The following is a 12859-nucleotide window of genomic DNA, read 5'->3' as shown; positions in this document are numbered from 1 at the left end:
AACTTACGATGCAATTTTCCTAATATTTTTTATAGTCGTTCATGTTTTTTGTAAAATAAAAACCTCTTTAATGATAATTGGTTGTTTCCCAAGGGATTGAGGGCTTAGTGTCATGTACATATACATCTTGGGTCTTTTTTGCATCCAACACTAAGATAATCAAATGATATACATATATCATATATTCTCGCTTTACTTTAAACGTATACAGGAAACAATAAACGGGGGTCGATTTCTTATTACTAAAATAACCCAAACATTCCTACAACAATGCCTACGGATCCCCAGTTGAAAACCACTCATTTGGAGGCTTACTCCAAGATGACAGCAAAACTAGTTATAATTGTTGCACTTATTTAACCATGAGCACAATTTGTTTAATAATATATTTACTGTTTTATTTAAAAAAAAAAAAAAAAAAGGTACAAAAGTGTAACAAGTGTATTTTAACAATAGGGGGGGCGCGCGTGCAGTAAAATGTGAGATTTGCTCCAGATGACAGCAGTGGGCCCTTTTGTACTGAGTATCAGTCTTCCGGGGTTCACGTACGGCGAGCCCGGTGAGCTTCTGTGGAACGAAGGCCCACTGGTGATAAGTTTGGACACATCTGTGCCACGCTTGCACTAAAAACAAAACTAGTTTAAGGAAATCATCCTGTGCAGCAGGACACCGACGACAATCCCGGTGAAATACGACAACGGCTAACGGCTCACAGTTACATATAGGTAACAGTTAAAGTTTTGTTCTCCGTGTTTGTATCCTTGTTGTTTTAACTCGGTGTTTATTTTCTAACGTGTTTCAGCTGTTGTTATTTTCTGTTAAGTGAACTTCCTCACTTTGTTCGTTGCGCTGTCTGGTCAAGTCAAGCTACAGCAATGTAAGCTAACAGCGGCGTTGTTGCATTTGTGTGAACTCAAAATGTTGTGCTAATACAACGTTGCGAACAAGCCACCGTTGGGTTAGTGGAGTTGCGACTCCTCAGACGTTGTGTGACACGTCATAACACTCAATTATGTGACCAGTGATCCCATTGTAATGTTGGCATCTTTCGCAGAGCCATTTGGTCACATGACTGCGCCGCAACAGGTATTACACCTAACGTTACTCAACGACAGCTCCGTTTCTGGTGAGAGTGGAACCAACAAGTTTTTGCACTTACGTTAACAACCTGAATTTTATTTTTTGACCAACATGACATGTGAAACTGCACACCAACATTGTATAGAAGTGAAATGCACACCTTGCTCAAAACAATTAGTGTTATCCAGGTCAGTAAGACATTGACTTGTTACGTGTAGAATGGAGCAGAATCTAAATATGTTTTGCAGATATTTTGCAAATTACAAATTCATTTTAAAGCATGTATAGTATTCCAGACATAGTCTATTAATGGTAGAAGTCACATGTTGTGATTGAAATCTCCCAACCACATCACACCTTCATTGCATGCAAAAGAACACCTAATATTCTCAAAGTTATCATCACAACACACACACAAAAGTTTAAAAGTTATCATCACAACACACACACAAAAAAAAAGTTTATAAAATGATGATTTACTGTGCTAATGTGAAAACTTAGTCATTCAATATTGCAATGTCACGAGAATAGAGAAGACCTCCTACGCAGGTGCAGGATTCATACTGGGACAAAAAGACAAAAATACATCTCTAAAATTAATTAGTAGACACATTTACGTTTTATTTTATTTCTTATCTTTATGGAATTGTGTGCAGGAAGTATCCAGATAAATCTGGCGATTCATAAAATAAATTCTTCTTATCATTTTAGGTTACAGGAAGTATATGGTAATGAATGAATAACATGACACAAAGTGTTTCCCTGTACTAAAATGCTAATTCAAATCTGGTTGTTAGGTGCATTTATATTCTGCAGATATTTTGAAGCTATTCCGCAGATAATTGTGAAGGAGAAGGCTGTGAGTTGTGTTCATTAATTGCATTTTTTAATTTTCAAAATTAATCAGATTGAAAATTGTATTGTACAGGCAATAATTCCCTCACCCAATTACTTATCAATGCTCTATAACTCAGTTGATAACCTGCATAATAATAATAATAATAATAATAATATAAAACGTAATAATAATTTACATAATGTGTGGAAACATTTCCTTTTCACCAAGCCACTTAAAATCCACTGTCTCATCTCTTTATGGAGGCCTCAACTTCAGTTCATACCTGAACCATACAGGTGTCCACGAGTGCAAGGCAGGATGTAAGTCTACGGCTGACTGGCACCCTTGGTATTATATTTATTATATATATATTTTTTAAATTATAAAATCGTTCCCAGTTGAATGCCCTGATGCACCTTTTGTAAACAACCGAGTTTGAGGTGCACTTAAAGCAGTCATTCAGTGTGATTGGACCGTCTCATACCATCTACATTCTGTTTGTTTCCAGGTATGTCTCAAGTTAGTCTTGAAGCTGAATCGGGGAGGACCTCACCCGAGGACCCTCAGAGGGAGTGTGAGGAGTCTGACAAAGCAGAAGAGAGTTTGAGTGAGGGTCTGAAACAGGAGAGTGTAGACAACAGTAGGACAAATTACTGCTCAGACGAGGAAATGTATGAGATTGATATAAACAGCGGTGAAGAAAAAGCGGAAAAGGGTGTGAAGGATGGCGAAAAGGAGGAGGACATTCAGAATGAGAGTGTAGGATCATTCAGGGATGTCGATGCTGCTCCGGCATCTGGCAGCGTAGACCAAGGGGCACATGTGACAAATCATGTTGAAGCAGCTGAAACCCCAGAGGAAGGTGGAGATTCTCACATGGAAACAAAGGTGATATTAACCCTCATTTTGATGATTCAAACCCTACGTGCCAGCCTTCTTGCCAGTCTCCTTCAACTTCCTTGCTGTGCAGGTGTTACGCTGTTGTTTCCATACAGTTTTGCTTTGGTGGCGGCCGTTTGTTTCCTGCATAATGAAATTATAACTTTTAGTTTGTGTTCTGATAACTCATATGTTACAATCAACTGTGTAAACCTATGATGTAGCTGTTCTCTTTTGTTTTTTCTCGATCACAGCCTTTTTGGAAATACTAAGAGAAATACTGTAGCGGTGTGGCTTTGCTGCTTCGGGTGGTTGTCTTGCTGGTGATGCTGCAAATTCACCGTCCTCTTTTCTCCGTCCTCTGATTTGTGTGTACTGATTTATGTATACTATGTTGTATAAACATGATAGTTATTTTACATTCTTTACATTCATTACACTGACAAAGCCCTTCTCTTGGTGCACCATTTAAACACGCATAAAGCCTTTCTGTGCTCTCGAGACCTCAATTATTTTTGCCATGGATTCCACTCCAGGGCTGGAAACATGGGACATTCTGTATTATGTTATAATGACTTCATCACTGCTGCCTTTTTAGTCTAACCCTCTGTCATTTCTGTATCAGACCTTAGGGACTAACAGGTATTTATTCACGGGATCGCCCTGTTGTTTTAAATAATTAAATTTAGTGCTTCGTTGTGCTGCATAGAGCTATTCGTAGTTGAAGTACTCTTGAAGGGATTCTCATGGTCAGTGGTTGGTTTAGAGAAAAATGGTTAATGCTCAATAATGTCTTCCTGTTAAAATACTCATTGATTTTGTCTGTGTCATAAGGTAACACTTGTGCCATGTGTGCGGATATGTTTTGACACTGACACTGACAATGTGTGGGTTGTAAGTACAGGCTGTTGCACATGATGCAAATACCTGTTCCATGACATTGTTTTTCCTGATTGCAAGTCATGTCTGTAGATTTTACATGCTATCAGTCGCATTGTTCTGAGGCCATGGATTCTCTTCATATTATTGTGTGAGATTTTGGGCCGTCGGCTTTCTCTGCACTGAACACGAAGTACTGTAAATGTGGAATAGTAATTTATATTATTAAGTTTCTTCCCATTTGGTTTTTAAGTTTATCAATAATATTTATGTCTGGTGTATGTAGCTTTGGTATTTCAAAATGTTATACTTTCCTATTATATTTGGGGTGAACATATATATTTCTTTCCTCTCTTGCTGACGCAGCAAATTGCACAATTAGTTCATTGTTGTTATCGCTCCCTCCCTGGGGCTGCTTGTCTCCTGGATACTAAACTGCAGGGAATGGCAAACTATGACATGCCATTCCTTGCCTCGACATCCACCTGATTAACTCAGAGCTACTTTGCTGCTTACCTGCTCCATTAAGCTGACACATGTTTACTGATGGTAGGTGGAATCATTCTGGGCTCAGAGACCCTCTATTCACCTTTGCATGCGATGTTGAATGTTTTCTATGATTTTTTTTTTATGCTGAAGATATTAGTAGAAAAGCAAGGAACAAATGTTGTTACACTTTTTATTTGTTTACACCATTCACTGATTGTAATTGGAGACAGGCCACTGCAGACAGGCTTTTTAAACCTGGTGTCAGAGGACACTCTGGGGGGTGGGGTGGGGGGGTGGAGCCAGTGTTAGGTGGTTAGACCTGCCTGGTGGTGCAGGTCCAGCGATTGTTACCAACATGCAGGCTTCATATGGCCTTTAAGTATTTATGCCACAACCGGTGGCCTCTGTCGTGTGAAGATTAGGTCATTCATCACATCTAATTTTAATCCAGAATTATTATTAGAATGTTGCAGAGTAGTTAAAAGTGACTGAATAATATTGCAGATGTTGACAGCTGACTCAGGTTACCTAGTGTTACAGTATTTCTGTTAAGAAGAGGTCACTGTGTAGTTCCTCCTCATCTCCTGTTATGTGTCAGACAGACAGACTTGGTGATGGTCTGTGGTTCCCAAAATAAGGGCCACAGACCTATTGCTGGCTATTTTAGTAGCGTGACAAGGCAAATTTAATTCAATTTCAATGTTGTCTTTAATTTGTGCAGTGCACTGAATTGAATTATTTTCTGTACTGTTCAATGACAATAACATTTGACAATAAACAGAGAACATTCTTGTTGAAAACTCTAGGGACAGTAAATAATATAAAAATTATCTTTATATTATTGACAGAGTTGATTTATACTGTGGATACGTTCCAAAACTGTGTATGAACATGAATTTTCTGAAGTTTTCTGACACAGTTGACGGCTCATTGACTTTGACTGTAAGGGAAAGACTCCGACAGACACTGACACGAATCTGCATTTCACTGAAAAGATCAAAAGACAATCATGATTGGGTGGCTTCACTTTATGGCTGCTGCATTATCTCCACATGCTTTTACAGAGCACTAAAGTTTCAATGACGTTGCCCAATAGCTCCTTTTTGGACATTGTCCACAAGGTGGCAGTCTACCGCTGTGGTGTCAGAGGAGTGAATCTCAGGGCTTTTTTTTTCATAATGGAGAGAGCCAGTTGAATTTAAGGAATAGAAATGAGCAATAATCTGTTTTATTTCATTCTTCATAGAAAAGCACAATGGCTGAGGAATCCCACAGAAGCTCAGCCGCTGAGATTACAGTCACAAGTAATGGAGACTTGGATCAGAGCCCAGAGACAGTGTTCCAGAGGGTAAGAGCTAATTCAGAGGCATGAAAAAGTTGCGGTAGTAAAAGTAAACCCAGTCTTTAAGGTCACATAATGTCTTTACAACTGTGCTACTTGTTTGTACTGGTCAAAGTACAAACAACTGGATATACATCATTATGTAAATGTTAAAGTAATATTTTATACAAAGACATTTTTAAGTGTTTTTTCTGCTCTTTTCATTTCTGGTTTGATGTTGTACTTGCTGCGACTACTAGTAAACATCAAAGGTGATACGATCTTTTTATTTTTTCCATAGGACTCCTACACCAGTGGTCCCATGACCATCAACGTCCCAGAATCCTGTGTCTCCCCAAATGCTTTTTCTCCAACAACAGAAGGCGTCTTTGAATCAGGACCATACAAAGGTAAATATGTACTTGATGTATATTAGGGACGTCCCAGTACAATGTTTTACAGACCAATGCATGTGGGAGTATTTTAAATTGTATACTTCCTGATATTAGGGACTGCCACCATTAAATGTTCAGGTGGGGTTTGGCTCAACCAAACCCCAGTGCCTCCATGTGTGGTTTAACATCACTGGGAAAATAAAAGAGGTTGTTATTTGAATTTGTAAAGGTGGACATCCATTGAGTTGAATGTTTCCTCTGATCTCCAGGTTGTAGCGTTATCCTTTTCATCAGAGTACCTTTATAAATATGCAAATAAAAATCTCCCCGTAGAGCAACAAGCTGCTGTTGACACTTTCCTGCAATGTTGCCATGGCTATTTACCAGGCTATTTGTGCTAAGTGAGGCTCATTAAAATATTCATCTTGAACATGGGGAAGAGAGACGTATTTCCCCTTTATGCTTGTGCAGGCGAAGAAGTTGACCTTTCTCTCCATCATAATTGTAAATATCTCTCAGGGTCAGCCAGCCTGCCCACATCTCCTGTGTTCGCTGTAGCTCCTAGCACGGCTGTTGCTAGTCGCCTGGCACGCTCTTTCAGCGAATGTCATGCTGATAGAGGTACCGTTTAAAAGTTAATGCTGAATCAACATTCGCACACTAACATAACAAACATCTCTGCTTTACCCTGTCCCTCAGAATGACACTGTCTACGTCTCCTTTCTGTTTTATTGACTCGATTCATGTTTTCCTTGGGAGCATTAACTTAGGGTGTTCAATTAATTACAAGTGTTCTCTCAGTGTGACACTGTTTTGTTTTTTAAATTTTAACACTCTGGGTGAGCTTGGAAAGAAAATCATTTTTATTTACAGTGGGTTTTCCTGCTTGTACTCTTTATCCCTGCAAAAGCTGTGAACACTGTGGAGCCCCAATACAATTTAACAGAAATATTAATAATGAATAGAAATAATACTAATTACGGTTGTAAGAGACTAATCACAGTAAATTAATTAACACAATTAAGACGGTAATTCCAACCACAACCACAATCATAATAATAATAACAATAACAACAATAATAATAGTGAAGTCTTATTACCAAAACGATGTCATCATTAGCTTCAAGGTGACATGCGTTTAGTCTTATTATATCAATTTTAAAAAACTAAATATAGAAAATCAATTAAGTTTGGGACTCCACATCTGCCATCACTTCCTCAGTGTAATACAATGAAGCACTAATCATCACGGTGTTAAAGGCTCATATGAACTTCACCAGCTTCTTCTAATGGCTTTAATGGTTGTGTTGTATTAATGCAAGTGTCCATGTGGCATTATAATTTCAAGAATTGATTTTTCTTGCACTTGAAATTTTCATGTATTAAGTGGAAAATATTCAATTATCCAGGAACAATGCCAGCACAGCAGAGTGGAGCTGTGGTCCCTTCTGATGACATCAGGAATCCAGCCATGGAAAAACTGGACCTTGTCAGAAAGTGGAGCATCAACACTTACAAAGTAAATATCCTTTTCGCCGATGGTTTTTTAATATTGTTTGAGTATGCGTGTCTCATTCATATTTTCCTAATTTTGGTCGTTATTTAGTAGAGGTATGTATGGGCAATAATCTGCCGTTACGATGCGTATCACGATACATGGCCAACAATACGATACATTGCGATATATCGCTAGAGAAAAAAAATAAAAGCAAAATACACGTTATATTTTATGTATTTCACAGTGTACCAGACAGATCCTGTCAGAAAAGATGGGACGCGGCTCGAGGACGGTTGACCTGGAGTTAGAGGCTCAAATTGATGTCCTGCGTGACAACAAGAGAAAGTACCAGAATGTGTTGAAGCTGGCTCTGACGCTGGCCAATCAGCTGGCCCAGATGATTAAAACACAGAGGCAGCTGGGTGACGCCTTTGCTGACCTCGGCCTCAAATCACCAGAACTTCATGTAAGTCCATTTACTGCACTTTGACACAGATCTGAAGGAGACTTTAAGGCCAGTTGAGAATCATCTGTCCAGTAACATCTCTTACAGTATATCATAGCTGACACTTCACTTTGCATTAGGGTGCGTGGACAGCGTTTAATTAGCAGTTATGTTCTAAGACTTGATTGTGTTGATGTTCTTCAGGAGGAGTTTGGCTACAATGCGGAGACACAAAAACTTTTGTCCAGAAATGGGGAGACCCTGCTGGGTGCCATCAATTTCTTCATCTCCAGCGTGGACACGCTGGTAGACAAAACAATCGAAGACACCATGATTAATATCAAACAATATGAACTGGCCAGGTGAGCTGCAGCACACACTTTTTTTTTTCTCTAACTTTTCTTGGTCAGAACAATTTAAAATCTGCTGGACATAATTATTGTTGGACCTCGTGCACGGTAGAAATATGTCTGACAATTTGGTTTTCCTTATGTCCAATTAAACCCATGCATTTCTTTTTGTTTTTTAAATAGCGTTATTTTGTGTAGTCTAATGTACAATACATGCTTTTATTATTTGATTTTGCCTTTATCTAAAAAAATTATGATGCAGGATAGCTTTTTTTAAATATTTGTTTTATTAATTTCTCATGTTTTGGATCAGTCATAAGATTCTAAAATTACAGTTTTTATGGTTATTTTAAAGGGGAAGTGTGCAACACCTGTTTACATTTTTTATATATATAAAAATATAATTTATCACAAAGTCATAAGATTCTAAAATTACAGTTTTATGGTTATTTTAAAGGGGAAGTGCAATGGGTATTACAGTAGAAGAAATGCACATTAGGACAGACACATCATCACTCAGCACCATCACTGACTGTTGTGGTAACATGGCAATGTTGTACCCGTAAGACTAATACAACATAAACAGGTAATTTGAACACGTTATCCTTATGTTCTCATCACAAATCACTTTCTATGAAACAAAAGGGTTTTTCTTTTTAAATATGTTTTTAATAGTCTGTTCTCAGTGAGACTCAACAAAGGGAACTTATCTTGATAACCTAACAGCAGCTCTGTCTACTTCTGGGTTGCATTAGTGCCACCTACTGGGACTGTTGTCCACTGGTTAAAAAAAAACAAAAAAACACGGGGATTTCCTGGTCATTTGCTAAACAAATTATTATTCAGTATAGTGTGCTTTTGTATTTCTCTATTTTTACCCTATTTAAATTTAATGTATTTACTGCATTTAATTTTCCTTGCTCCTTTCCTTCCTTTCTTCATAATTATTATTATTATCATTTAGAACATGAGGTCTGTGGTCCATGATGTTTATCACCAAGTGGTTTCTTGTTGTCCTGCTGTTGTATTCTTTCATCTTGTGGCTTTTTCACACATGATTACTATACTGTAGAAACGTACTGTGTCTTATCCCCAGGGTTGAGTATGATGCGTATCGCACAGATCTGGAGGAGTTGAATTTGGGACCACGCGACTCCACCACTCTGCCTAAGATCGAGCAGTGCCAGCAGATGTTCCAGATTCACCGCGAGAAGTATGAGAGGATGAGGAACAGTGTGGCAATCAAACTTAAACTCCTGGAAGAGAACAAGGTCAGCAGTCTTTCTTCTCCCCACAGCTGCTCCAACATATCAGCAGTAAAGTTTAATTGGCTCATTATATCCTTTGTTTTTTTTTTCCTGCTTACAAACAGGTGAAGGTACTGCATAATCAACTGGGTCTGTTCCACAATGCCATATCTGCATACTTTGCAGGGAACCAACAGCAACTGGAAGAGACACTCAAGCAGTTCCACATCAAGTTGAAAGTCCCAGGTGGGGACAATCCATCTTGGCTAGAAGAGCACTCAACCTGAGAGGCTCCGTTATAAGTTTTGACAAAACTTCTAAACATCTCTTTTCCACTCCACACTTCATTGTCTTTCAGAATCTCTAAATTGTATCTCTTACAATCAAATCTACAATCTGTTGATAACTTGATATATAAAAAAATATTTCCACCTGAGCATATATTTCATATCCAAGGACAAACATTTTTATACCATTTGAAGAAAAATAACACACATTTTAAAAAAATCATAGTTTTCTATGTCAGCGTATGAATGTTGTATCTCAGCACGGTAAAAGTGCTGCCTCTGCCAGGGCTGCCATTTTTTATTCACATAATTTACATTAGAGTCACCAGCAATCTGAGATTATTAAAAAAAAAGATTCTACCGTGTGTTTATAAAAGAGTTGAAATGTGTTGTTAAAAATGGGGGCAGCATGACATTCATAGGTCTGAAATATGCACATGTAATAAAACCACTTTTTCTAGCAAAGTCAAATTCGTTTGACATTCTGCACAGTTCAGTGTCTATATGACCAAAGCTAAAAGCTGATACGTTTAGCATGGCCTAAACTTAAAATGGGAAACGGGCAGAGTCGGGTGGGCTTAAACTGCATATTATTTAAAGACAATTATATGTTACTAATACAAAACCAAAGTGGAAAAAAAATATGGTTTTATGGGACATTTTGAAATGTAGGTAGAGACAACCAGTTAGCTAAATCTTGGCATAAGGGCTAAGCTAACTGGCTGCTGGTTTTTGGTTTCACAGACAGGTATATTTGGTATTATATGGCTCTTGTTATATACAAATTATCAAATGGTTTATTTAAATAAGAAATAAGAAAAAAAATCATGTTTTGTTGCAATTGTGACCTTTTCCTACTTGTATTGTAATGTGTCCTGGGTCATGTGACTGAAGCACACTGAGATTCAAGGCCGCCGGCTGTATGTGTGGGTCGGTGGCTTTGACAGCAGTGAAAGACTGTTGTCTCGTGTTAAATCTTTTTAACTTTTACAAAAGCCCACAGATGGGTTTGTTTTCAGGGCATTTTCCTCAACTAAACAAACACAAAGAAATGAGGTCGTTGTTTAAATCCTGGAAGTTGTTGTTGTTGTTCTTGCCTGTAACCTGTAAACAATAGCACTCCTTTTGATCCCAGCAAATTTAAACGGTTTATTTTGCATAGAGAGTGAAGGAGTGTCATGTGATTATAAGTGGACACACGTCAAAGTCTGGAATATTGATCGGTCTTTTCAATATTACCAGCTTTTGTTTTAGCTTTAGAACATGACTGGACATTTACATCGGTGATCATCGTAAATTCAAAAAGAAAATGAAGCACCAGCCTTGTGTGATTTAAATGTGCCTTGACTTAACAAACTAGTTATACTTCCTTATTACTGGTTTTATTATATAAACACCATTCACTACCAGCTTTTCCAGGACCAACTCTTGATGAAAGAGAATGGACAAAAAAAGCACACTCCAAGGATATAGATGAAACCTATATCATGTTTAAACACTCAAAGATGACAGCTGTGTTTTTTAAAGTACAAAAACATTAACTTCAGAAAGTATGCTGTTGTTAATGGTATTTATCCACATTGCACATGTGCACATTTATGCATTTGATACTATTTACAGAGACTTGTAAAAACCGCATGTTATATACGATTAAGACCAAAATACAAAGAAAACTCTTTTTTTTGTAATTTTAAAAGACCAGCATCTGTTGCTATAGCTGCTAACGGTTTCTACTATTGGACTCCATAAAGTATATATTACAAAGAGGACGGCGTTCTCTGGGAGAATTTACATAGTGACTTTGTCTTCATTTGTCAGATTTGTAAACCTTATTCAACGATCTCTTTTCCCCTGAAATACAGTAGATGGCTATATATTCGTAGAATTTTATCTTTGTGGATATAATCTGTGACCAATGCAGCTGTAAAGGCCTGAATAATAGAACGCTCGCACTGTGTAGTAGTCTTTATCTTTTGTAAGAATGAAACATTTACAAATGTTTAAAGGTTTTGGAATGTGGTGTTTCCTCTTTGGGAAAATAAAAGCTTCTTTTCTTTAACTGTTTTTTTTTTTGTGTTTTTCATTCTTTTTCTCTGTGTGTCCTGTGAGTTTAGGTACTAGCTGCACAGGTGTTTCAGGTTTAGGTTTTAATCTACACAACTACCACACCCACACGTATATACAGCTGAAAGGACCTGTTTAATCCCAGGAAAATCCCAGAGCATTGATCTGTTGTGTCTGTGGGTCACCATACATGAAATTACAGGGCTTCAGAAGTATTGTTTAGGATGCACACAAAGATAAATAAAAAACCTTTATCTCATGTTTGTTTTGAAGTAAGCCTGTTTGCTTTGACTGTGAAGAAACAACTAAAACACACATGATGATCCCCTGTCTGTCAAGTTAAAGGTTGCGATGTTAACAGTCATAACCAGTTCCTGATCTGGGCCACTGAACAGGTCAGCTCTCCAGAGAGCTAATGACTTTGACCTTGTGTGGAAAGTAAACAACATCAGCTTGTGAAATAATACAAGGAGGATCAGAAACACTGTTTGAAATACCCTTGCAAATGCACTTGAAAAATATTTGATGTTTTCCCTGTACTGTTTATTACTGTTTTTATTATTTTATTAAAGAGATATTTAGATCATGTTTCCATTTAAACATTACTATAAAATACAACTTTTTATTATAATAGTCATTATATTAAGGGCTGGAACTATTTATTACACTTTCATCTTCCTAATAATGTCTTGATTACTTTGCTGTTTTCACGACCAAAGGCCGGGACAAAAGGGTAAAAAGTCATTTGTTGTTTCCTAAACATTGTAATGATGACGTCCCTAAATGTCTTGTTTCATCTTAACACAAAGACAGTCACCCTGGTGTCGCAGAGGTGCAAGGAAACCACTCACATGCAGTCGTCCAAATGAAAGAGGATCCGAAAACCCATCGATCCATTCAGAACCTTTTGTTTTATTTTGTCCATTCATTCGTAGAAAATAGATTGTTTTCACAGTTTTAAAATAAACTGAAATAAAAAAATAAAATATATTGCTGTGAGGGAGGAACAAGTCAAATGAGTAATTCTAGTAGCAGTGCTCATGCCATTCAAGTACCTGTGGTTTCCAGAGTGTGTAAGAGTAGAATG

The 12859-nt window shown here is 37.6% G+C and overlaps 1 protein-coding gene across 9 annotated transcripts in view; it reads left to right on the top strand.

The window, feature by feature from the left end:
- arfip1 (ADP-ribosylation factor interacting protein 1 (arfaptin 1)) overlaps positions 1-11767 on the top strand; it is a 14227-nt gene extending 2460 nt beyond the window's left edge. The window contains exons 1-12 of one of the 9 annotated variants that reach the window (XM_025058298.1): positions 456-725; positions 1055-1126; positions 2182-2238; positions 2427-2806; positions 5412-5513; positions 5788-5896; positions 6401-6502; positions 7291-7400; positions 7624-7845; positions 8029-8186; positions 9271-9445; positions 9547-11767. In XM_025058298.1, the coding sequence (XP_024914066.1) occupies positions 1069-1126; positions 2182-2238; positions 2427-2806; positions 5412-5513; positions 5788-5896; positions 6401-6502; positions 7291-7400; positions 7624-7845; positions 8029-8186; positions 9271-9445; positions 9547-9708 (1635 nt within the window). In that variant the 5' untranslated portion in view covers positions 456-725; positions 1055-1068 and the 3' untranslated portion in view covers positions 9709-11767. Of the gene's footprint in view, positions 1-455; positions 726-1054; positions 1475-1509; positions 2267-2426; positions 2807-5411; positions 5514-5787; positions 5897-6400; positions 6503-7290; positions 7401-7623; positions 7846-8028; positions 8187-9270; positions 9446-9546 lie in introns of those variants that run through there. The other 8 variants (XM_017035277.2, XM_017035282.2, XM_008316799.3 and 5 more) reach the window with 8 other exon arrangements.
- The last annotated feature ends 1092 nt before the right edge of the window (positions 11768-12859 follow it).

The sequence above is a fragment of the Cynoglossus semilaevis genome, chromosome 9 (assembly GCF_000523025.1).
Source record: "Cynoglossus semilaevis isolate Cse_v1.0 chromosome 9, Cse_v1.0, whole genome shotgun sequence".
Classification (NCBI taxonomy): domain Eukaryota; kingdom Metazoa; phylum Chordata; class Actinopteri; order Pleuronectiformes; family Cynoglossidae; genus Cynoglossus; species Cynoglossus semilaevis.
Note: the sequence above shows the minus strand (reverse complement) of the source record. Positions and strands in the feature narration are given on the sequence as shown.